General features: G+C 34.2%; 3 protein-coding genes and 1 pseudogene across 4 annotated transcripts; 2 read left to right on the top strand and 2 right to left on the bottom strand.

Annotated features, from left to right (window-relative positions):
• The first annotated feature begins 254 nt into the window (after positions 1 to 254).
• Positions 255 to 2,466, top strand: LOC143558963 (protein MICROTUBULE BINDING PROTEIN 2C-like). Its single transcript, XM_077047694.1, has 5 exons — positions 255 to 513; positions 1,042 to 1,125; positions 1,451 to 1,774; positions 1,849 to 2,064; positions 2,174 to 2,466. Exons 1-5 carry the CDS (start codon positions 298 to 300, stop codon positions 2,324 to 2,326), a joined length of 993 nt encoding a protein of 330 aa, XP_076903809.1. The 5' UTR covers positions 255 to 297; the 3' UTR covers positions 2,327 to 2,466.
• A 26-nt stretch (positions 2,467 to 2,492) lies between these two features.
• On the bottom strand, positions 2,493 to 5,351 carry LOC143558954 (D-aminoacyl-tRNA deacylase-like). Its single transcript, XM_077047689.1, has 9 exons — positions 5,162 to 5,351; positions 4,895 to 5,075; positions 4,099 to 4,241; positions 3,916 to 3,979; positions 3,760 to 3,812; positions 3,501 to 3,556; positions 3,335 to 3,409; positions 3,035 to 3,202; positions 2,493 to 2,665 (listed from the first exon to the last, which is right to left on the bottom strand). Exons 1-9 carry the CDS (start codon positions 5,261 to 5,263, stop codon positions 2,578 to 2,580), a joined length of 930 nt encoding a protein of 309 aa, XP_076903804.1. The 5' UTR covers positions 5,264 to 5,351; the 3' UTR covers positions 2,493 to 2,577.
• Positions 5,352 to 14,261: 8,910 nt separating this feature from the next.
• Positions 14,262 to 18,072, top strand: LOC143557476 (isoaspartyl peptidase/L-asparaginase 1-like; annotated as a pseudogene). Its single transcript, XR_013139583.1, has 4 exons — positions 14,262 to 14,460; positions 15,865 to 16,099; positions 16,232 to 16,318; positions 17,493 to 18,072. The product of XR_013139583.1 is annotated as an isoaspartyl peptidase/L-asparaginase 1-like (transcript).
• A 383-nt stretch (positions 18,073 to 18,455) lies between these two features.
• On the bottom strand, positions 18,456 to 23,345 carry LOC143558943 (cleavage stimulation factor subunit 50-like). Its single transcript, XM_077047681.1, has 13 exons — positions 22,553 to 23,345; positions 22,242 to 22,325; positions 21,210 to 21,337; positions 21,022 to 21,094; positions 20,855 to 20,938; positions 20,627 to 20,713; positions 20,173 to 20,243; positions 20,041 to 20,092; positions 19,802 to 19,960; positions 19,337 to 19,491; positions 19,096 to 19,204; positions 18,945 to 19,001; positions 18,456 to 18,861 (listed from the first exon to the last, which is right to left on the bottom strand). The coding sequence occupies exons 1-13, from the start codon at positions 22,652 to 22,654 to the stop codon at positions 18,706 to 18,708; spliced, it is 1,317 nt and encodes a 438-aa protein (XP_076903796.1). The 5' UTR covers positions 22,655 to 23,345; the 3' UTR covers positions 18,456 to 18,705.
• Between the last annotated feature and the right edge of the window lie 2,585 nt (positions 23,346 to 25,930).

Raw genomic sequence — 25,930 nt, 5'->3', positions numbered from 1 at the left:
AAAAACTAATATATATATATATATATATAATTATACAAAAATTACGAAAGATGAAAAGTTTAAAACCGTTAAAATGTACAAAATAACATTATAATAATAACAATAATAAATAAAAAAGAAATAAAGATTTGAATTTGAAAAAGATATAAAGTCTCCATCCTTCTTTACCCTTCTCTTCTTTCTCTACTCTTCTTCTCTTTCAAAACCAATTTCTTAATATTATTAATATTATTTTGCTGTTTTAGTTTCTTCATCATTCAAACTTCAAATCAAATATTAGTAATTTAAGATCCAGTAATGTATCATCAGTCATCATCTCAACAGCACTTCGATTTGGACCAAGACAATAATAATGCCTTTGCCGGCGGAGAACAAACCTCATGGCTCTCCGGCGACGATCTCCGCCCTTCTTCGCCGTCGCACCACCGCAATCTCTCCGCCACCAACAACAACGTCGACCGCCGTTTGTTACAAGACCTTGTGCAGATCGTTCCTCTTGTTCAATCGTTGATTGTATATTATTACTCTCTCTCTCTCTCTCTCGCATACACTATATATATACATATTTACATTTGTGATTGTGTATATGTATGCTTTGAATTTGGGGATTTTACTGGAATTTGTTTCGGTTTCGGTTTCGATTGTGGTTTACTTCAATTTAATTAGGGTTTATGAATTTGGGTTTTTTTTGTGTTTATGTATACTTGGATTTAACTCATGTTGTAAAAATTGCGACTAGGCGCGATTAATCAAAATTTTCGGTCAAAATCTTTGAAGTATTTGAGAAATTATACTTGTTTTGAAAAAGTATATATATCTTTTTATATATGTACATACAAAGTTTTATATATAGTTTTGAAAAATTACGTATAAAATTATAATATTATTAAGCTCTGTTAATTGCTAGTCGATACCACAGCCCTCGACTAGGGGTTAGCGAGTTCTACAACACTGATTTAACCATTAACTAAGTTCGCTTGAACTTGTTTCCACTAATCATTTGAATCCTGAATTCTATATGTGACATGTTTCTCTTTGTAGGATCGAAAAGGAAGTAGTTCGTACACTCTTAGAGGGTCGATGATCTACACCAAAACACCTTTAAGAGAATCAATTTCTAACAAGGTAATTCTTCTCACTTTGATTTTCCAAATGATGTTGATAACTTGTTGTTTTGTAAAGGCCGTTTGAGGTTGTGCCGAACGACCGTTTGAACTTTGAAGCTTAGGGCTTCGAATCATAGCCTCCTAGTTTTAAACGGACGTTCCATTTGAGGATATGTCAATTGAAGGTCATGGCATCCAGTCATAACTTCCTACCTTTAAACGGCTGTTTGAGTTTTACAATTATCATCGAATGGCCTCTTGAGTTTGGGGGTTGTCATAGGAATAGCAGACCTCTTTGTAAATTAATAAATAAGTGGGCCTATATAATCTTGAAGCATTTTCAGATGACTGAAGGGAAAGGCAGAAATGCTCAATCAATTCCCAGGAAAAAACGAGGCGGCAATGAGCAAGATGGAGGTGGCGATGGTGCCTCCATGTTTTCTTCAAGTGCCCTTTTGACAAAAGAAAAGGAAGAGTTGGTGGAATTAAGAGAGAAAGTGGAGGATTTGCAGAGACAGTTGGTGGAGAAAGATGAAATCTTGAAGGCTGCAGAAGCTTCAAAGAATGAAATGAGTTCTGTTAATAACATGCTTATTGAAGTGAAGAAACAGGCATCAGAAAAGGATGCTTTACTGCGGTCTACTCAAGCGCAACTAGCCGATCTAAAGGTATGTGTTTAAGGTCCACAATTGAAGGGTATTTCAGACATTTTTTATACAAATATATGTTGATTTTATTGCAGATTAAACTTGCTGATAAACAAGCAGCAGTAGAAAGGTTACAGTGGGAAGCAATGACTTCCAACAAAATGGTGGGAAAGCTTCAGGAAGATTTAAATGCATTTCAAGGAGAGATGTCATCATACACGCTTTTATTTGAAGGCTTGTCAGATGACCATTTTACCCTTCCAGACCAAAAATATGATGTCAATCCAAATAGTGGTCACCTTACTGAAATGGTAAGCTAAGTGGCCATCTGCCACCTGGAGCATCCCCATTGGTTCAAATTCATTGCAAGCTTATGCTTTTTAAGTTCGATCTAATTTGGTGTATGATGATGTTACGCAGGATGACATGGATGAGTTGGAAATGAGCAAAATGGAAGAAGCACAAGAAGCTTACATGGCAGCCATTGCTGCTGCAAAAGAGAAGCAAGATGAAGAGTCTATTAACATGGCTGCCAATGCTAGGCTGCATCTGCAATCTTTTGTCCTAAGTTGACCGGTGTAAAAGTCAACAAGTTTGGAGTTCCTGTAGCATGAAATGTGGGAAACCCGTGTGGTGTAATCTTATTGTTTTTTAAAACTGTTGTGCGAATTTGGATTACATATCCACCTGTAATGCTTATTCTCATTCTTAGTCAAAGTCAAAGTTACAAAACCAGATTCTGTAATGTAACAATGATTGGTACAAAGTACCCAAAGAATAGACATGTGCAGACCAACAAAAATTATGTAACTTCCTGAGAAAAATTAGCGAAAATCCTTTGGTTTGCCGACGTTTATATTCTTCTCTTTCAAGAAACCCAATATCGCATTTTTCTGCCAACTTTTAAAGCTCCTGCATTTAAAATAGACCCAAAGTCGAATAAATAAAAAATGTTTCAATTAATAAAATTAAACATTCAAGTACAATTACAGAGCAAATCAAGCTAAAAGAAGATTGCTTTTATAAAAATGGACCAGGTTAAAAATCGACCAGGCATATTTGTAAAGGACCTCTTGTTCTTATTCGAAGATTCAGATTATTAGCGTAAGGATATTGTTTTTATAATCATAACTTAACGCATGAACTATTTAGCAAGTATTTAAAAACACGAACAAGAAAGTGGACCTACACAAAAAATGACCCGTTACCCGGCCCGCCCACATTACTTGCCTTCAACATAATGATATTGAAACAACAATTAGTTTACAAAATAATACTTACTTTTGATCAAGATGAGCAAGAATTTCTCCACCAGGGAATGCTGTTTGAGTAACATCATACGCAACTTTGATTGCTTCCCGCCAAGTTCCACCAACTTCCGCCTCTCCATTATCTTCCATTGGCAATGAATAACCCGATAGTAGATGGCCAACCCAAACATCATCTTTCCTAAAAGATCAAACTTGGCGGGGTAAGATGTAACATTTTCTTGAACACCATGAACATTGCAACCATATAACATTTTAAGCATGAATATTACGCAGTAAGTTAAAGCGAAGTTGGTTAAAAGTGTGAACTTACAAAACAATATCCATATGTCTTGGAACATAGTGTCCACCACCAAGCCCTAACAGGATTTTGTTTTTCCCATTATTCCTACACCGTCAATATTTAAAGCATTAATAATAATAATAATAATAACAGAATAATTACAATAATAACCTAGATTTTTACATACAACATTTACCTGCGCCAGTCTCCAATAGGAACTCCTCCATCAAGTCCTAGTCCTTTCCAAACTAACTTCAATGCAACATTTGAACAAAAAAACATATTATTGGATTTGCTTTGTTAAGTAAATTCATATTTAAAGTTTAAATTTTTATTTTAGTGTATATCATATCATTGCTGAAAGGGTTATATAAAACGATCTTTACAAGATTAATATACTATTAGAGTATTATTTTATAGTACGGTTAAGCTTATGCTACAAAGAGATACCGAACTAAAGCAATAGCTTGTGCTGCATCCTGTCTCTTCCAATACTCTTCCGTGCTGCCTGATATAATAGTAACATCAAGATTCAAAACAATATTATTATTGGTTCTAATGAGTTTTATTGACTTTATTTTGAATAAGAAAAAATGATCAAATGGGCATACCGATTTCTACAAACATTGTGGGAGAATCGGTTAAAGGTCCATGATGCGTGGCCTCCAATGTAACCTACGCCCAATAACAAATCAAAATAATCAGTCACAATTTACAATAATGCTAATATAAGAAAAGAAAGATTTGTCATCTACATGAACTTTGTATGTTAATATGTTACACATTAAATATACCTCAAATTCAGGAGTCAGATTATGTGATTCTGCAATGACCTTTAATAGCCGCAACCACGGGCCCATTCGTGTGTTGGGAGGTGCAGCCCATCCGGGTTTACCGCCAGCTGGCGGCACCTCGTCTTCTCTTAAATGAGGAACACCTAAAACACACCATAATTAATACCTTGCTTTTAAATTGCTTCTAAACTCCCAAAAAAAATTACTTCAAAAACTCCTAAAAACCAATCATTTTATTAATTTATTTTATAAATATATTATTATATATATGAGGGCAGTTTTGCCATTTACTATATGTAATATTATGATTACATATAATAAATGACAAAACTACCCTCAAATAATATTTAACATATAAAATAGAAAAAAATGATTGGTTGCTACTTGCTAATAGGTCTTAAAGTTCCTAAATTATTTGGAAGTTCTGACATGATCCTACGACTTGTAAACTAACCAAAAGAATACGATCCCAAGCATGTTTATGTTCATTCGTGTAACTTTAACACAACAAACGATCGAACACGAACCACTAAATAAACATCAATTCTTGTTTGTGTTCGTGACTCCATTCGTTAAGAAAACGAGCATGTTTGTCTTCCTTTATGTCCGTTCGTTAACAGCATAAACGAATGGTTCACGCACGTAAACAAACATCACCAAACTAAAACTAACTAACATAACGCGAAGAACAATGCTTGGGCCCTAAAAACGTTATTAAAGCTACACTAAGTTGTAATGGTCCAAAAAGTTCAAATAAATATATTCAGGAACATAAATGAACGAACGATACATGTACCAATTGGATGAATGGTTAGCGCGGGCCGATTCGAGGCCGCGGTATGCCGGCTAAGGAAAATAACCTCATCGACAGCTTCACCTGTAGCAGTCTCCCACCTTTTATCTAAATAATCCTCTCTAACATTTGAACAATCATGCTTCAATAACCTTACTTGTTTATTCACAAAACTTTCCATGCCCTAAATTAAATATATACATCTCAATCATTTATAATATAATTATATGTGGAATTTGAATATTATTATTATTATTATTATTAATTAACCTGGAGAACAGGGCCGGGGTGCCAGCCTGGCATGGATAAGAGGGCTGAGGCTGGGCCGATAGAGGCCGGGTCGATGGTGGTGGCCACGATTAGGGTGACCATTGGTCGTCTTGTGATGATGGGTTTGTTGTTGAGAGTCAGAGAGAATGTGAATGTGAGGCTGCTGCGGAAAGTGGTCAGTCGTCCGGTTAAAAATGAAAGTGAACGCATTTGGTCGAACAGTTGGCAGGCGTTCGTGTATTTGAACAACTATGATTTTACATTTGTGCCTTAAATGTGTAGTAAATTGCCATTTTGGTAAGTTCAACTTTTTACTTGTGTGTCTTGGCTCGGTGTGTGCTGTGATCGACGTAATTTTGTTATGTTTTGTGACTTAACTTTGTTTTATCGTTTTATTATGTGACGTCTGACCTGATATGAACAAACAGACTAATAAATTTAATATATAGCGAGAGATAACTGAACCCTCAAAACTTTCAACTCCCATGAAAAAAATTTTGAACTTGTACGTAATCAAATTATGTATCACATTTAAAGTAAAATGTATAAGTACTTATGTGGTTCTCGAAGTTCTTTGTTTAAAACTGTTTCCGCAATCAAACAAGCGTTATTTTTTTTCTTTTTCTTTTTTATTTATATTATTTTTGTATATCTCAAAGCAACTAAAATACATGCCAATATATAGAGACAATTACGGACCCCAAACCTGGCCCTAATGGGCATAACACACATTATATTTATTACATCCCCACAATTTGAACGAGAGAAAGATACACATTCAAACTAGAACGAAAATCAATAAATAGTGTGAACATTAAACCCTTGGTTATGATGTTAGCATATTGAGATCTTGATTGAACATGAAGATCGTGAAGTTAACTGATGGTCGGTTAATTTGTATATTTTTTAGTTCGTTTATTATTTAGTTTTAACTGTTTATTTTAGAACTATCGATACTTCATACGTGTATTATTGGATTTCAGGTCACAGGCGTTAAATCACTCATGTTGGACCTGTTGTGACACGGAATGAAGATCCGGAATGTCCAGCAAGCAAAACGAGAAAAGAAGTGAAAATTGGTGTGTCAGGGTCCCATCGCGGTATGCGATGGGCTTGCTGAAGACCCATCGCGTACCGCGATGAGTGATTATTTAATGTTGACTTTGTTGGTCAATCGCGGTACGCGATCGGACCACAGAAGACCCCGTCGCGTACCGCGACAGGAGTGCAGACGGGATTTTTAGTTTATAACTTCTTTTTCATCAACAAGAAACCCTAACTCCGTTTTTAAAGAATAGAGGCGATTTCCAGTAGTTCCTATAGGCGATTTCACCTTCCTAGCTCGTGTCAAGACCATATCTATGATATATATCATCCGTATTGAAGATTCGATGATGTCGTGGCTCGGCTAATCTTCTAGAATCGCACCTGGGATGTATAGTTTGTAATCTTTACAGTTTTTCTCTTGTGATTAAGAATACTCATGTTTTGATTATTGATGATTGATATATGATTATTGATGTTTAGTATTTCTGTGTGTTCGGTCGGTTTAGGTTTACGTTGGTCTGAACGATCTGTTACCAGTTGCTAGATAACTAGTCATATAACTGTTTGGTTAGATTGAATACGATAAAACGTGCAATTACCCTTAACTGAGTCACACTGGCAAGGACTGTTTGATAACCAGTGCCGTGTGTAAAGTAATTGTTGGCGTCTAAGGTTTTGTCTGGTTGATCAGTTTTCAGTTAATCGTTGATAATCAATCTGTTAGGTTGCATGAGATACTGTTTGGTTGCTTACTTGAATTCCCGGGGTGTGATTTGCTTTGTTAATTGTTTGAAATCCGTTTACTTGTTCATTGCTTAGTTCGCTATATTTACTAAAAATTGCTTGTGTGATCAGCACTAAAACCAGTTACTTCATAATATTGGAATTGTTTACACGAATACATTAACCACATACTCCTTGTGATACGATACCCTACTTGCTCTAACTATTTATAATAATTAGGTTTTTGATTGACTCAAACGACGGCCATCATTAACCGATCACCACTTTTTTTTCGAATAAAGTGACATCTCAATATGTTTAGTTTGTTGATGTTGTATCGGGTTAGTAAAAAAATAAATTGGCACAAAGCAAAGAATAATGTAGCTCAAGTAGAAGATTGCGTATCCAACATGTTTCAGCAAAAACTTTAGCAACTTCATAGTGTTTACTGTTTAGCTTCAGCACTGGAGCGAGAAACAATAGCCAAGCATTTGGAAGACAAAGATAACACATTATCAATCAAGAACATTCAATACCCAAAAATGGAACGACAGGTGTTAACCCGCACGTCAGTCTAAATAAGCGATTATATAATAACTCAAGTCCCGTATCGATAATCAACACACAAACTAAACGAATAACTCGCGTTTATATTAATCAGACAATATCACTCTAAAAACTGATTACAAACCCTCAAACCCTAACTCGGTTAGACTCTTGATGAACCCTAACTCGGTTACACTAACTCCACTCTAGATGAACCCTAACTCGGTTACATCTCGTGTGTGCCTCTTGGATGAACCCCTAAACTCGGTTACATCTCACACCACACCCTCTAATGTCTAACCATACATCTGTTTATATAGACTAACCTAACTTGCTAGCCAAGACATTCCTATTATAAGTACAATACAATTAGAAAACATAACGTAATTAGGAAATATAACCAACTATGACCAGCTTGTCAACATTGGTCCCTCAAGTTCACCGACTTGTGACTTGAGTCCGAAATTACTTCCAACAATCACTCCCTAATTTCTGACTCGAAATAGGTGATTCTTCAGATTTGACCCATGAACTTGATCTTATTGGTTTTCCCAACCATCTTGGCCTTGATCTCCCCGGAACTTTTCTTGATCCATAGATGTGTTCTTCGGCTCCCCCGAACTCGACTACCTCTGTGACCTTGTCCCCAACCATTCTCTCGGTCGTATGAACACGCATAACCACTCCTTTGGCTGCAATCCCGGTCATCTAATTGAGCGAACATCATTCTTCTTGATCTTCTTAAGTTCCCGAACCAAAACACGAGCACATCGTTCAAATCAAAATCTTACAAACTAGATTGCTTCACACAACCGACTCAATTTCTGATCAATCTGTCACAGATTGTCAATTTTTTCTTCACCGGTATCACAACGCACCACCCGAGTCACTCAGGTAAACACCGGTATCACACTATGCCACCCCAAATCGCTCAGGTAAATTTCACACCTCTCACAGGTGATCCGTTTTTCACGCAATCTGAATCGCTCAGATTGATGTCCCGTGGTTGCCTCGCACAACCCACTTTGCTCCACTTCGTTGGAACAAACTACTCAGCCTAATCAGTCCCGAACCTCTTTTCGAATTCGAACTCGCTTGCTCACAAAATAAATCAAACCTTGGTTAAAACCTAACTCGTTTAACCCAATAAAATACGAACCCTAAATTGAACCGTCTTTTTCAACCAAAATTAAAAACCAAAAAATAATTATCAAACCCTTGGTTTTTAACCGATAAAAGAAAGCCCAAACTGTTGAACCAAAAGAAAGAAAATTGAAACACCTTTTTCTATTCTTCCTTCCTGAATTCCTCGTGAACCAAAAACTAGACAACATATATTTCTTTTGTTTTTGACTTTTTTTTCTTCAAATTCTTCCCAGAAAATAAATTCAACCAAAGGTGTTATTTAAATCCTCAAACACCACTTTACGATACCCTCTTTTTCTTTCTTGTTTATCGCAAAATAGAGAACCAGAAAGAACTATGAACACCTGTCCACGACTTGCAAAGGATTTCGATCAACCTGATTAACAGAACCCTTTTGTTCTTTCTATCGCTTCCGTCGGGCACGAAAGAACCAGTCACCAAGTCTCAACCCGTCGTTGACCCTTGTCTCGATCACCGACCTCGCCTCAATTTTTCGATCAAAACACGTTTGAACTTGGCTGCAACTCTGATCACGACTTGACCAAACCCTCCGTATTAATCACGACTTTGATTGATGTCTTGAGTTTCGGTCTCCTTATCGATTTCTTGAACTTGGCTCTGATACCAATTCAAGTCCCGCATCGATAATCAACACACAAACTAAACGAATAACTCGCGTTTATATTAATCAGAAAATATCACTCTAAAAACTTATTACAAACCCTCAAATCCTAACTCGGTTTGACTCTTGATGAACCCTAACTCGGTTACACTAACTCCACTTTAGATGAACCCTAACTCGGTTACATCTCGTGTGTGCCTCTTGGATGAACCCTTAACTCGGTTACATCTCACACCACACCCTCTAATGTCTAACCATACACCTGTTTATATAGACTAACCTAACTTGCTAGCCAAGACATTCTTATTATAAGTACAATACAATTAGGAAACATAACGTAATTAGGAATATAACCAACTATGACCAGCTTGTCAACATTGGTCCCTCAAGTTCACCAACTTGTGACTTGAGTCCGAAATTACTTCCAACAATAACCAGACGACACACATAGTTGAAGACCATGATCTAAGGTTCCACTAATGTAATGAATAATACACAAGTGTGGTTCTTGAGGGCCATGCATATATAGGCATAGGGATGAGCACGGTACCGTACCGTATCGATACCGAAACCGAAAATACCTGATCCTGAAAATTACTAATTCTTGGTACCGGTACCGGTACCGGAATATTCGGTTCGGTACCGGTTCCGGGACGGTACCGGGATTATACCGGTACCGAAGGTAAAAAATCAGGAAATACCGGTACCGATACCGATCCTGAAACTTAAAACTTTGGTACCGATTCGGAACTGACGGTACCAAATCGATAGCAATCGATACCACTACCGATTTTGCTCATCCCTGTATACAGCTCAAACAACTAAAATCCATACGAATATATAAAGAAATTTTGACTAACTCTAAACTTAACTCTAATGGGCTTATTAGTCCACATTATGTTCATTATTATGATTTCTCTGCAAGATAACATGAGATAATTTTAAATAAGAACAATCAAATAGTTAGAAGATAAATGAATCATTTTAGTTATCAGGTCGTATTTTAATATATGGTCGAGATCTCCTTGTCTCTTTTACTTTAATTTATAGATCATTCTTGTAAGACCATATAGAGCCCCTACGGAGTCGTTTTGTGATATATGTAGTGGATGGAGCCCCTATGAAGTCGTTTTGCGCCATTTCATTATAGGAGTTTTTTTTAGCTAAAAGAGGTGTAGTGGATGGAGTCATTCAAATCATTACCTCATTATTGTTATATTATTAATTTTCATAAAACAAACAAACAAACAAGCCCACCGATCACCTTTCACCTCTTTCCCTCTTCTGGCGCTTTATAGGAAGCGCCCCCTCCTCCCTCCAAAGTGCCCCAGAGGGCGGTGTTCCCGGCACTTTGAAGAGGGAAAACGTCCCACTATGCACAGTCTAATATATATATCATTCAATCATACCCAACAAAGTCTCACCAATAGCATAGCTATAAATAAAATCAATGTATTTGTTGGGAGATCATAAAATAATGATCATGTAATTACTGTTAGTTATACCAGAAATACTATATACTTACTCATCAACAAATTGATTCTTAAATATCCATAAAAAAACAATCAACAAATTGATTGTATGTTTCACACTTACTTCTTGAATTATATAATTACAAAATATATAGATTATACTTTTTTCAAAGACTTGACTTAATATATAACTAACGATTAATCATACAATTAATTTAATAATCCAGAAAAGACAATATAAAGAGGGGAGAGGCTTTGGACACTTTGGAGGTCCCGGGGTTGGCAACAATGGGATGGGCGATAGCTTTATTCCGGTCGATATACTAGCCGAACGTCGTGAGCCTCGAGAAGCCGCCATCCATAGTATCCTTCAGATTGGTGTGACCGCTCTCAATGCCAAATACTCCGTCTTAGATGTTGTTGAATTTGTGGTAACCTCTTATCATATCAAATTCTCATTACTTATAAGTTGCGTAATTATTGTTCGAAACATTTTTTCTATGTTAATTTCACTTTCATGACCTGTTCTCAACTTTTATCTATGATCTTATTGTGTAGATGATTGACTTGAGTGTAATCATAGTTTCATACTATGTTAAGCATACAACTTAGTTCAGATTCCATAAGACAACCAAGGAGTGTAGGTTATCTAGTTTGTAATTTTCTGGATGATCCACTTAACCGTGTAACTAGTGTTAGAATGAAGTATTATAATGGCAGTCGGAATCTAAATCGGATAATTCAGGAAAACCAAGTAATAATACATATGTTTAAGTTGTGACACCTTGGCATTTTCGTAGTTACGCTTCAACAAAAATGAACTGCGTAACAAAATTACTCTAGGGTTGTGCACGATATGGTTTTGGACTAAAACCAAACCGAAAAAGAAACTTTTGGTTTTTTATTTTTCAAAACCATTTTATTTTTCAAAACCATTTGGTTTCGGTTCAATTCAGTTTTTTCAATTTTTCTACTCAAGCTAAATTATTATCGGCACCTTATGATTTTTCATTTGTCTCCTCTCCAATATTAATGACTGGTCCCTCAACATTTTGTTCGTCAACGTTAAACACCGAAGTGTTGCCACTTGATGTTTCCATCTACAAGTCTACAGCATTAATGAGTAAATTAAAAACAAAAACTAATTTATAGACAATAGTTGAAACAAGCTGTCAAATTCATGATGATAAAAGTTAACCTATTTCACCAATCAACACAAACAATCTATAGTCTATGCTATATATTACAACTTATAGGGAAATCATAACACTTAGATTTTAAGTAAATTATAATTTAACTAATAAATGGTATAACTTACATAGCATGTTAAGAAGTGCAAAATAGTCAATTTGAAAATATGAATCATGTAAACTTTAATTCTTTAAACATAGTTATAATACTGTTCCCTTAACTTTAACTAACTTTTGTAAATTTAAATAATACCGTTAAAAGTTAACCAAACCATTATCAACAGTCTGTGTTCCCGCTAGCATTGCGTGGGCGGCCGTTAAGTTATAATATATTAATGAGATTAGCTCCTAAAGACATAGTTAACAACATTATCTTTTAATGGTTATATTTTGGTTCGGCTCAGTTATTACTGTTTTCTTGGTTCGGGCATTTATTCGGTTACTTTCAGTCTTTCGGTTCTTCACAAAACACAAAATCAAATCAAAACCAATATTACAGTTTTTAATAATTGAAACCAAACTGTCGGTTTCTAATTCGATTTGATTTTTCAGTTTTATGCACACCCCTAAATTTCGCTATAACATTTATAATTAACGTAATTATATTATACTATCTATACCATATATAATACACCAAACAAGGGCAAATTAAGACATCTATTTTTAGGTAATTTACAACACTTAAAGCATGAGGTACATTTGTGAGTAAGGGTAAACTTGTCTTTTAAACACAATCCATTCAACTTACAAGTTTGTTCCCTTATCCTTAACCATATTATGTTTTTAATTTAAGTTGTAAACTAACTTCTCACCCATTATTTTTAAATGACTATAGCCTTTTCAAACGTTAATATTTTTATAAAAAAATTACACCATAAAAACGAGCATTTTATTATCTTTAATTTGGATATGATATTGTTATAATTTTTTCATTTTAAATAAATTAATATGTTACGTATGGGTGTTCAGTGTCGGTTTTGATGGTTTTTAAGTTAAACTTATGAGTCCAACCGTTAATACTGATTTTTTTTGTCGTCTAAAACCAAACTCAACCATTGAAAGTTGAAACCGAATCGTTACTAACGGGCTGGTTCAAGTTTGGTTTTACAGTTTAAACTTTAATAATAAATTTAGTTTAAAATAATTATTAATTTAAATGTACCATCAATTTTAACTAAACACCAACATACTATGATACTTGAGATCACAAAGATCACAAAATGAATCATACTGCAATTAGGTTAATTTGAAGTTGTATAGCCAAGTTATTTGTAATAAAAAGATTATGTTCAACTTAAATTTAACTATATATAATATATATTACAAAACATATCTAATAATTAATAATAAAAAACATTAAAATGCATTCAACATTTACAGTCTGGTTTGGTTTCATATGGCCGGTTGCCATTATAAACCGCGAACCAACCGTTCACTACGTTTTGAAAATTTTGAAACCGACCAACAAATCGAAAGTAAAAAAGGAAAAAGAAAAAAGAAGTCAAACCAATGACCGGTTTAAACGATTTCTAGGTTTTAACAGAACCATAAACATTTATATTTGTTACGTGATTAACAGGTTCAAACAACCGCTGCATCGCGTGATCTCCCGTCTGGTACTTTTATAATAAGTAGCATAATTTTATTGTGTCTTGTAAAATGTAGTTTAAAAAAGTGACCCATAAATTACGATCGGGACTATAAAACGAATAATATTAAAGAATTAAGGAAAATTGAATATTAATAATCCCAACTATCAACTATTGGCCAATAATAATCCCAACTAACAATGTGACCGGTAATAATCCCAACTATCAATTTTGTTACCAATAACAATCCCAGTTAAATAAAACAGTTAACTCCGTTAATTATTGATGACATGGCGCGTGACGTGGTGATTACTTGGCGGGTGAGGTGTAATTTTTCATTTTATTTTAGATCTTAAATATACAGATCAAATTCTAATATCATCTCAAAGAAAATTAAGCTAGTTCGTTTCTACAGCCAGCTCTTCTAATCGTTATGTATCTTTCAATTCTCTCAAAGAAATTAGCCCGGTAATTTGTATTTATATTTTTCAACTCGTCCAGAAGTTTCAGGCTCAACCCAATTTGAACAATAACCACCATGTTTAACAGTCACATGCCACGTCATGCGTCATGTTATCAATAATTAACGGAGTTAACTGCTTTATTTAACTGGGATTGTTATTGGTAACAAAACTGATATTTGGGATTATTACCGGTCACATTGTTTGTTAGGATTATTATTGGCCAATATTTGATAGTTGGGAATATTAATATCCAATTTTTCAAGAATTAATAATCAACGAAGCATGCACTGAAACTAAACAAACCAATCAGTGAAGAGTTTTTGGACGTCACGGGAGTTATGGGATGGGCGATTGCTTTGCACGGCGGAGCCGGCGACATTCCGGTGGATATTCCGGCAGAACGCCGTGAGCCTCGAGAAGCTGCTCTCCGTCGTATCCTTCAGATCGGCGTGTCCGCTCTTAATGCCAAACGCCCGCCCTTAGATGTCGTTGAACTCGTGGTATTTATTATTCATTTATCAATCAGTTTATTATCATATTGTCAATTGTTCGTGTGATTACTGTTCATTTCGTTTTTATGATCCGTTGTTAACTTTTTACCATGCTTGATCTTGATGTGAAGATGATTGATGCACGTGAGTGTCATCACTTTTAGATTAAAATGCACAATTTAATTTGATGAGTATTAGTATATGTACAAGACATGACGATTTGATGTCAATCGTAATTGATATATAGGTTTGGATCAAATACAAATTAAATTAACGTGCTAACTGTGAGAATCAATTATTGTAATTATATATACAACATAGTGTAACTATACTGTAGTGTAATTACACTACAATGTAATTACATAATTACACTACTTGATTCCCACAGTTAATTGTGCGTTAACTTTCCTAGCTTGTTTTGATGCGTTAATTGTGACGAATGAACACATATTTTTTTTTATTATGATTAACATTTACCACAAACCAAATTACATCTGGATAATGGGTAAGCGATCAACAAGCTGCGCCGCTATCCCCTTTTGGATCGCAAAGCCTATTCTACTAAATATCAATCCTTGGTTCCTCGGGCTCTGCGAGTCACTGTGGACCACCTTCTACTAAATATAAATCCTTGGTTCCTCGGGCTCTGAAAGTATTCAATGATTTATTTAATTTTCTTTCCCCTGATCTGTGTCGTTGAAAGTTATGTTCATGACTTATTATAGGTTATATAGTTTGTTATTAGATGGATGATCATTTTAAGTAGTGTGATCACTTTTAGATTGTAGTATTTCGATTGACACATGAAATCAAAATCTGATAATTTAGAAAAATCAAAAAGTAGTATGTATGTTTATGTTCTGCAACTCTACTGGAAATAGACCAAAGATTTGCATTCTATAGGTTTCGAACCATCATAGTGTTTTACTGAAACGACACAATGATTTTTTGAAACAGTGTGCCAATTTGACGGTTAAAACAGTTGGTAGTTGATTTTCGTAATCGGTTTCCAACATTTTTCTTATCATTAGTAACTTTGTTACTGCTGATATTTGGCCGTCCGTACTAACACCAGTTACTGCTGATTAATCAGTTGCGCCTGATCAAATAGATCAGATGCAAGCTTCAGAAACTTTTAGCTAAGGCAATCGACTTTCAGTCAATCCGAACTTCCAAAATGTTTTGATAACACTAATATCACCAACAAACATTATAATGAGGGCAAATTCGGAAACTATTGATGAAGATATTACCAGTGTCCCTGATGATTGTAATTGTGCACTTTCTTTTCCAGTTATTTTCTTAGCTTGTTAACTTTTTTTCGTAATTCACTTATTCACATGTATGGTTTGAACATGGTGAGTTATGGTGTTAACACTACTAATTTCCAGTTAACCATTGCACTAACTGTAGGTACGTGAGCTAGAAAACTGCCCACACTTCAATGCTGGTAAAAGGGTCTGTTTTGACCGCCAATGGGACTGTTGAAATGGAAGCGTGCATCATGGATGGAAGTACAAAAAAATCTGGTGCAGTGTCTGGTGTCAGCACAGTTGTCAATCCCGTCTCTTTGGCAAGACGGATCATGGAGAAAACTCCACATGTTTATCTTGCATTTGATGGAGCTGAAGCCTTTGCAAGACAACAAGCAAGCTACACATTCTTGTTTGATTCATCATACAGATTTTTAAAACATTATTTTATGTATCTTTGTGTTTATAATATTCATTTATTGGAATGTGTTTTCTGTTCTGAATGCTTCTACATTTATATTGTTTAGGGGCTTGAAACCATGGATAAAAGTCATTTCATCACTCCAGAAAACATTGACAGACTAAAGCAAGCAAAAGAAGCGAACCGAGTTCAGGTATGCTTTTTTTGTGAGTTCAAGTTCAAATAAAATATCACTAATTCATATCGGAAATTTTTACCTTTAGAGGTTGGAATCTTGACCCGTTTTCTTGTAAACGGGTCGATTCCATTTGTATTTATACTCTTATAGGTCAAATGGGTAAAATAAAAAGAATAGTTTAAAAGAAATGAGTTGAAAGTGGTCATAAGTGTCTTTTCAATGTATAAAACCTTCTACAGTAAAACCACTATAAATTAATACTCGATAAATTAATATCCTCGATAAAATTAATAATTTATAGCTCCAACTTGGGACCGGTGCAAAATTGGACCCCAATCGATAAAATAATAAGATAATAACTTTTTTGAAATCCCAATTTATATATATTAGTCCCAACAAAACTATAAATTAATAATTACTAAAAGATTACAAATTCTAAGATTTGTCTAGTAAAAAATGGATCTATAGTCACTTGTTTTTTGTTGAAATCCCATTGCACCAAATCTTGTTGACTGCATCCTTGGTGATATAACAGTTTTCGTTATTGATAAGTCATGGTTGATTTTTGAACACCTTTTAGTTTAGGAACCATAGTTGATGTCATATTAAAAAATTTTCAATGGACATTTTATAGTGATCAATTTATAACCATGATTAATGTACATGGAGAAGAAATGTGCCTTGAAACTTGTTTTTGTAATTTATTTTTTGGTACCGTGAACTAACTTTTTACTTGTTCAAAAGCAATGAAGTTGACAAATTCAATTAATTTGTGAATGTACATTGCACTTGGAGATTTAAAGGTATACGTAAAACCTCTTTAAATTAATAAATTAATAAATTATTAATTTATCGATATGATAATATCTTGCTAAATTAATAAAATATCTCGGTCCTAACATTATTAATCTATAGAGGTTTTACTGTAATTCCTTTTATGAAAAAAAAATTATTATTTTCTTAACAGTACTTAAACAATAATAAAAAATTGAAAGAGAAAACTGGTCATAAAGTGTTATGGGTTGACCTAGGCCCTAGGGGTATATATGAGTCGAGCCAAGCCCACCTAAGCTTGAGATCGGCTCATTTAACTTAAAAGAGCTCGAGCTTGGCCAGTGAGTATTTTTTCAATCTCCATTATTAAGTTTATTTATATATTTATAATTGTGGTTTTTATATTTTTTTGTAGCAAGATTATTCACAACCTATAAAACCCGAAGAGCGAGATGGGGACAGCAAACTCGGCACAGTTGGGTGTGTGGCAGTAGACAGTCTAGGAAACCTAGCGGCTGCAACTTCAACCGGTGGTTTGGTGAACAAAATGGCTGGAAGGATTGGGGACACACCCCTCGTTGGTGCAGGGACATATGCCAACAAATTGTGTGCCATCTCTGCAACTGGCATAGGCGAAGCCATAATCCGTGAGACGGTGGCTAGAGATGTGGCTGCAGTCATGGAGTACAAAGGGTTAGGTCTGAAAGAAGCGGCTGCGTACATTGTGGACCAGGTTGCACCAAAAGGAACCACTGGTTTGATCGGTGTGTCTGCTAAAGGTGAAGTAACCACGCCTTTTAATACAACTGGTATGTTTAGAGCTTGTGCTACTGAAGATGGATTCATGGAGGTTGCTATTTGGAAATCTGGATGATAATGACCATTATTTTTTATCAATTATAGTTATGTTTATTATCAACTAATGATCAACTATGTAGATTGTTGTTTATGGTAAACATTAACTTGACAACCATAATAAACTCTATTGGTATTTATAGGCGTGCATGAGTCGGTTAAGGCTCAAATCGAACCAAAATCCGAAAATTTGATTTTTGAGTTTTTGAAAACCGTTTGACTTCGGTCTTGAATATTTAAGTTGAAAAAGATTGGTCCAAAGGGCCAAAACAATGATATTATGCCTAAGTCTTTTTGTTAATCATATAATAATAGACCATTTACATTTGTACTAAAATATTAGGGTTACACTAATTATTAAATTTGTACATGCTATTTGAAACTCAAAATAAAAAATGAAATTCATAAATTTTTGGTTTGGTTTTCAGTACATGCAAAACCGAAATCGAAAAGAAAGTTTGATTTTTTACGAAAGTATAAACAGTCAATTTTTGTTTGGTTTCGGGTTATGGATTGTTTTTTCTGTTTCATGCACCCATAGTTGGTAGCATATGGCGGGTGATAATCAACAAATATAATAATATATAATAAACATAACACAAATTAATTTAGTTATTGAAAATCACTATCTTGAAAAATCACTCAACATCATTTTGAAAGTTGCTATCCCATAGAGTCGAACCGATCAAAACAGTTAAGATCTCTTTCATTTCTTATCATTATAATGTTACAAACAGATTCAACATCAAAATGCATCCTAGATTTCTATGCCACTAAGGAGTTTCCTTCCAAAATCTTATTGACCGATCGGTACCACATGACACGAATGCTGCCTCAGTTGGTGAGTGTTCGAGCCACCTGGGCGTACCCGCATGGTTAGATGGCCATCTAGCCACTTTTTCTGCACTCAGAGAATCCCATATGACAATCTGTGTATCAACAAGTTGAAGTAACATCAGTTAAAAGCGTTCAAAACAAACCAACATACCAAATGTATTTAACTGCATCTAACCTCGTTACTAGGTTCATCAACACATAATACAAATTCTTCTGTATCGTTAAAGATCGCCTGTGGAAGATGCCAAGTAAATGTTTGTTATGTGACCACAAACTTGTTTTTTTTTAAATTATACTTATTAATGTTCGTTAAATAATTAATATACCTGGCAACGTAATTGTGTGTGTGTGGCTCCAAGATAATGTTTGACTAATCTCCCGGTTCCAACTTCCCACAGTTTCACGGAAGAATCCTTTCCACACGAGAGAACATATCTAAAACGGAAACTTAGAAGTCAATGCTTTTAAACGAAATGAACAGTAATCACCCGTTTTAACCCATTATGCTAATAACATAACCAGTCCATTTTCCACCTCTAATTGGAAAATGACAAAAGCAATGTGTACCTTTGATCTTTGGCAAAACTTGCACTAGTGGCTTCACCTGATCCATGTGCACCAAGTATGGACCGAACAACATTGCTAGTCACCCCGTCCCATATTCTAATAGTCCCATCTTTCGAGGCCGTTACATACATGCCACCTGTACATGAATATCTCACCTGCATCACCAAATACACAGATGATTAGGAAATGTATCTTCGGGCCAACATGTCATCAGTTATAATTCGACCCAAGTACTTATGAATGAGCCAAATTCTACTTTCTTTTTCCTTTTTAAACTTAAGGGTATTTTAGTCATTTCACAACCACTTAAGCAAAAGTTATAGTACATCCATTTCAAGGACCAAATTTGTTACATTTTGGCAAACTATTGGACTAAAGATGTAATTTCTGAAAGTTAGGACCAAAAGCGTAATATGAGCAAACCACAGGGACTATTCGTGTAAAAGATATAAAAACAATTAATACCTGATTTATTGCACTATTAACACCAATTTCTTGTACATTAGCGGAGAGGTAACACTGGAAAGTATTGACATCATACAAATGTGGAACATGATGATCGGTTCCCGCTAGAAGAAAATCTCCAGAAGGATGAAAAGATAAAGACCGAACATTGTGAGTATCCTGTAACATTCAACATCAAGAATCTTTATAAAGAAATCTCAATACGTTTGTAATGAACTCAACTAAAATAACATACAAACCTGGATAACCCTGGATGCTCTCTTTGCAGTGGTCTTAGAAAAGTCAAAAAACCTGCATTTTGATAATATTAAAATAACAAGTTGCCGGTGTGTGCTTACATTAATTAAGTGATTAAGGATTTAGCATTATACTTTATTGCGTTATCTTTGGCCCCAGATATCAAAATAGGATTTTGAGGATGGAAATCCACGTCATTTACTGGCTGCAGCAGTATAAGAATATTATTAGTATAAGGTAACATGTACATTCAAGTTGTATATTTTAGTTAAAATGGGTCAAATAGTGAAAATAAACAAGTCAAACAGGTTGAAAGTCGCCTAAAACTTTCTGAATAATTTACTGATTTATTTCAAAATTTGTATTTTATTATAATAATTTCACTTTAGTAATCATATTAGCATTAGCAGTAATGTACAATATCAAAAAAGTACTTGTTTTGACCCGAACGCATTTTGACCCGTTACCCAACCCGTCCATTTTGTCACCTCTTAATGCAAGTGATTCAACAAAAGTTCAGTGTTTTGGAGAACAAATCATATTGATTTGAAACAAAAATGCATTTTTTTTGCATCAACAAAGACTTACTTGTAGATGGTCATAATATGTCCTCATGACGGGTCTCACAGGACCATCCTTTCCCTCTGGCAGCAGCATCTGCTTGAGTTTTCCTACCTGCACATGATACCGGCTTTATCTATAGCGGGTCAAACTAGTAAATTCAAAAATTGTTATAAATCAAACGGGTCAAATGGGCTGAACATTTTCTAAACCTATGTATTTAAAAATAGATAAATAATGCATTTAAAAAATTACCTCAAACAGTTTAATTGAATTATCTGCACTGCCCGATGCAAGAAACCTTCCATCAGGACTAAATCTTGCACATCTTACTGCATTCTAAATGACAAAACACCAAATAGAAGTATTAACATGAGCCGATTTCAAACAATATAAAGTTCAAATGGATGCATAGTGCATACCTTGTGTTCTGAAACATGTTTGGTTTCGTGTTTTGGGAAAGTTTTTGATGAGCCTTTTGCATCATGTGCAACACTGTTAAGAATTAGGCATTTGTTTAACAAATAATCGCTTTCATAACGCGTTGTCTGACACCTCCATAATCAGCATATGCCCACATGAAAAATAGTGGAATTAAGAAACTGATTACCTAAAATCGACAGAAACCACACGAGGAGCTGGTATCGAGCCATATGTTGTTGGCAATGTTGTGTATGAATCAAACAATGCAGATGTAGATAGTCCCCTCCCTGGTTCGTCTTTTTCCACTGCAAGACCCTGTTTACTTTTCAGACCCATAAATTATATTTAATTGGGCAGAGCTAAACATACCCCACTAACATGCTATCCCGATATCACTGACGTGTCATATAAGATTACAAACCATATGGTCATAAAGGCCATATGATAGGGTGAAACATGTACAGACGGGCCATATGAAAGTTGCAAATGCCGTATGATAAAATGAAAAGGGTCATTCGGGCTGTATGATAGTGCGACGCGTGATCAAGCGGGCCATATGAAAGTCATACGGACCGTATTATAAGGCAAAAATGGTCACACACGGCCTTATGATAGGGCATAACATGATTAAACGAGCCATTACGGGCCGTATGGTAAGGAGAAACACGGGCTGTATTTTGATCGGACGGGGCATATGAAAGTCATACGCGCCGTATGGTAAGGCGAAAATGGCCACATATGGCCTTATGATAGGCTGAAACTTGATCAAATGAGCCATATGAAAATCATGCGGGCTGTATGATAGAACATAATTGGTCGCATATGGCCTTATAATACGCCGAAACGTGATCAAACCGGCCATATGAAAGCCATATTTGATGTATGATAAGGCAAAAATGATCATACAGGTTGTATGATAACGGGCCATATGAAAGTCATACTCCATATGATAAGGCGAAAATGGTCATATGGGTCATATGAGGGCCAAATCATACAACCAGTATGATTCGTTTAACTGACAAAGAAATGACTGATGTGATCTCTGACAACGTCATACAACCCGTATGACGTGGCACCCTAACACAGAAATGACTAACGTGAGTACGTGACCAATTAAAAAGTCATAGGGCTCGTATGACCAATTTCCGCCTTGCTACACAACCCGTGTATCTCCTTATTTAATTTTAATCAAGATAATAAAAACCATTAGAAAACAAACCTTGGCAACCAGCTCAAGAAGCTTGTTAGGAGAAGCTTCAACCGTAAGCGGCGTCATTGTAGCCGAAGCAACCGCACTCGCCGCCTATAAAACACACAACTAATTCTCAATATAATTCCCTAACCACTTAGTGTCAAAATAATCAAATTTAAATAACCAAAAGAGTTACCCCGAAACCCCAACTAAAATTTTTTAAGCTAATCAACTTAATATCTAGTAACTAATCAACCAATTAAGCAATTGAACATGAGAATTGAAATGAAATTTGAAAACTTTACGAATCTAATGAACAAGATAATATGATAGGATACCTGAGTGAGATTGTTGTGTCGAAGATGAGCAACGATTAAATTGTTTACATATCGATAAAGCTTACCTTCTTCGAATGTCTGCTCTATATTATTCGAATCCATAATCCTAAACTATTATTATTATTATTATTATTATTATTATTATCAAAAACCCTGTTCGCCTCTTTCAAATAAATGTATGATTTTTGACTTAAAAACTGAAAATTGATTTTCTTTAACCAAAAACTGATTACCCGTATCCATGACCCATACCCGTTTATCACACCCAATTCGTATACCCGAACCCATTTAGCTATCTTGAACCACAATTTTCGTAATTGAATCAATCATCGAATCATTACTGCCATATTTAGCCTAACCGACTCTTTAAACATGGTAAACAACAACCAATTTATAGCCAAATTCGTTAAATACAAACCAACCTAATCGGATCTTCAAAACCTTATAAATACATAATAATAATTCAATTAAATTGGTCCACAGCATATCCTCAACCCCACGACAAATAACCCTAACCCTAATCGCTCGTAGGAGTGCTCTAACGTGTCTGTTCGCAAGCATCGTGGCCGTCGGCCTTGTTTCCTTCGGTTGGCTTCAATTCGTTAACATACAAGGTAATTATTTGGAGTTTCTAGTTCGTTGATACATCAGTAATAATAGCCCTAACACAATTTCACTTAACAGTCCGTCCAAGTCCTTTATCAAGATCAAGAACGAGCCGTGGAGTAATGAAGGCCAATCACCATCAATTCGCAACCCTAACTGGTAATTATTATATGCATTTAGGTCATTTATAATCCATGATCATTAACCCTAATGTTAATTAAACAAACATCAAGCGAATCGATCGATTGAAGAAGTTAGGATTATAATCAAATTGAGTTGTATAAGTCTATAACGAGCCTAACTCAACTGGTTTGGGTGCGTATGTGTTCAACAGTGAGCTGGCCTGGGCGCAGGTTCAATCACCGGCCAGTCTATTTTTTGTTTTATTTTATTATTATTATTATTATTATTATTATTATTATTATTTCAATGCTTTTAAAGTATTTGTTAATTAAGTACGTGTGTGTTGAATATTGTAGCCTACTAATTACTCGGATTTTGCGGTTACAATCGTTCTTAATCAATCAATCTAACTATTTACATTTAATTAACAAGACAATTAATCAAAAAAGATGCTGAAGAAATTAGCTAATTACCATGATCGTCGAGTACGAAAAGAGAATGAACGACGATTAATATTTATGATTTGAGTTGATAAAAAAAAGTACAAACATTTATAGAGAAATGTAAAATAGGTAATTAAACTGATTTCTGTCAATATAAACCGTATTTTTTTTTCTTTTTTGTAATATGGAAACGTAAAATTAAGAGATAAATACATACATAAAGATTATTAAGAGATAACTACGTATTTTTTTGATAACCTAAACGGGTTCTTAATTCAACACATTAAGAACACATCATTTGATATATATGCATTGAATTAATGCTTTAACTATATATATATATTTGATGTGTTGTTAATGTGTTAAATTAAGAACCCGTTTAGTTTTTTAAAAAATACATAGTTATCTCTTAATAATCTTATGTATGTATTTATATCTTAATTTTACGTTTCCATATTATAAAAAGAAAAAAAAAGACGATTTATATTGACAGAAATAAATTACCATTTTTACATTTCTCTATAAATGTTTGTAATATTTTTAATCAACTCAAATCATAAATCTCTAGCTTTTAATCATCGTTCATTCTCTTTTCGTACTCGACGATCATGGTAATTAGCTAATTTCTTCAGCATCGTCTTTGATTAATTGTCTTGTTAATTAAATGTAAATAGTTAGATTGATTGATTAAGTACGTATGTTGAATATTGTAGGCTACTAATTACTCGGATTTTGCTGTTATAGCCGTTCTTAGTATTTTAATCATCGGATTCATGGTTTTAGTCGTTGCATCCTCAGACTATTTTTAGTACAAAATATATTCATGTAAAGGATCATGTTGGAGCTGTTGTTGGAAGAGACATCACTAAAAACACTTTGGTAATTAAATAAATTATCAATTCCAATTTATTTTAGTTTACATGCACCATAGTTTTAACTTTTAAGTTTTAATAATATATGTATGCATCATCTGATACATGTAAACTAAAATAAATTGGAATTGATAATTTATTTAATTACCAGAGAATGAACGACGATTAATATTTATGATTTGAGTTGATAAAAAAAAAGTACAAACATTTATACAGAAATGTAAAAATTAAACTGATTTCTGTCAATATAAACCGTCTTTTTTTTTCTTTTTTGTAATATGGAAACGTAAAATTAAGAGATAAATACATACATAAAGATTATTAAGAGATAACTACGTATTTTTTTGATAACTAAACGGGTTTTTAATTCAACACATTAAGAACACATCATTTGAGATATATGCATTCAATTAATGCTTTAACTATATATATTTGATGTGTTGTTAATGTGTTAAATTAAGAACCCGTTTAGGTTTTTTTTAAAAAAAATACATAGTCATTTCTTAATAATCTTATGTATGTATTTATATCTTAATTTTACGTTTCCATATTATAAAAAGAAAAAAAAAGACGATTTATATTGACCGAAATAAGTTTAATTACATTTTTACATTTCTCTATAAATGTTTGTAATATTTTTTATCTACTCAAATCATAATCTCTAGCTTTTAATCGTCGTTCATTCTCTTTTCGTACTCGACGATCATAGTAATTAGCTAATTTTTTCAGCATCGTCTTTGATTAATTGTCTTGTTAATTAAATGTAAATAGTTAGATTGATTGATTAAGTACGTGTGTTGAATATTGTAGGCTACTAATTACTCGGATTTTGCTGTTATAGCCGTTCTTAGTATTTTAATCATCGGATTCATGGTTTTAGTCGTTGCAACCTCAGGCTATGTTTAGTACAAAATATATTAATGTAAAGGATCATGTTGGAGCTGTTGTTGGAAGAAACATCACTAAATATACTTTGGTAATTAAATAAATTATCAATTCCAATTTATTTTAGTTTACATGCACCATAGGTTTAACTTTTAAGTTTTAATAATATATGTATGCATGTGATGATGCATACATATATTATTAAAACTTAAAAGTTAAACCTACGGTGGATGCAAAATAAAATAAATTGGAATTGATAATTTATTTAATTACCAAAGTGTCTTTAGTGATGTCTCTTTCAACAACAGCTCTAATATGATCCTTTGCATGAATTTGTTTTGTGCTAAACATATTCTAAAAACGACTGTAACCGCAAAAACCGAGTAATTAGTAGCCTACAACATTTAACACACTTACTTAATCAATCAATCTAACTATTTACATTTAAT

The sequence above is a fragment of the Bidens hawaiensis genome, unplaced genomic scaffold (genome assembly GCF_021521415.1).
Source record: "Bidens hawaiensis isolate Kalapana, Puna unplaced genomic scaffold, B.hawaiensis_p1.1 tig00001087_1, whole genome shotgun sequence".
Classification (NCBI taxonomy): domain Eukaryota; kingdom Viridiplantae; phylum Streptophyta; class Magnoliopsida; order Asterales; family Asteraceae; genus Bidens; species Bidens hawaiensis.
This window is presented reverse-complemented; position numbering and strand designations above follow the sequence as displayed.

What these genes read in the sequence shown, in the direction of transcription:
- LOC143558963 (XM_077047694.1), top strand. Translation starts at nt 298, where the DNA reads ATGTATCATCAGTCATCATCTCAACAGCACTTCGATTTGGACCAAGAC. An exon ending in CTCTTGTTCAATCGTTGATT is followed by an intron (nt 514 to 1,041) that starts GTATATTATTAC and finishes TTCTCTTTGTAG; the next exon opens with GATCGAAAAGGAAGTAGTTC. An exon ending in GTGGTCACCTTACTGAAATG is followed by an intron (nt 2,065 to 2,173) that starts GTAAGCTAAGTG and finishes GATGTTACGCAG; the next exon opens with GATGACATGGATGAGTTGGA.
- LOC143558954 (XM_077047689.1), bottom strand. Translation starts at nt 5,263, where the DNA reads ATGGTCACCCTAATCGTGGCCACCACCATCGACCCGGCCTCTATCGGC. An exon ending in ACCCCGGCCCTGTTCTCCAG is followed by an intron (nt 5,076 to 5,161) that starts GTTAATTAATAA and finishes TATTTAATTTAG; the next exon opens with GGCATGGAAAGTTTTGTGAA. An exon ending in ATCTGACTCCTGAATTTGAG is followed by an intron (nt 3,980 to 4,098) that starts GTATATTTAATG and finishes TATTGGGCGTAG; the next exon opens with GTTACATTGGAGGCCACGCA.
- LOC143558943 (XM_077047681.1), bottom strand. Translation starts at nt 22,654, where the DNA reads ATGGATTCGAATAATATAGAGCAGACATTCGAAGAAGGTAAGCTTTAT. An exon ending in TTAATAGTGCAATAAATCAG is followed by an intron (nt 19,492 to 19,801) that starts GTATTAATTGTT and finishes TTGGTGATGCAG; the next exon opens with GTGAGATATTCATGTACAGG. An exon ending in ACACACAATTACGTTGCCAG is followed by an intron (nt 19,002 to 19,095) that starts GTATATTAATTA and finishes CATCTTCCACAG; the next exon opens with GCGATCTTTAACGATACAGA.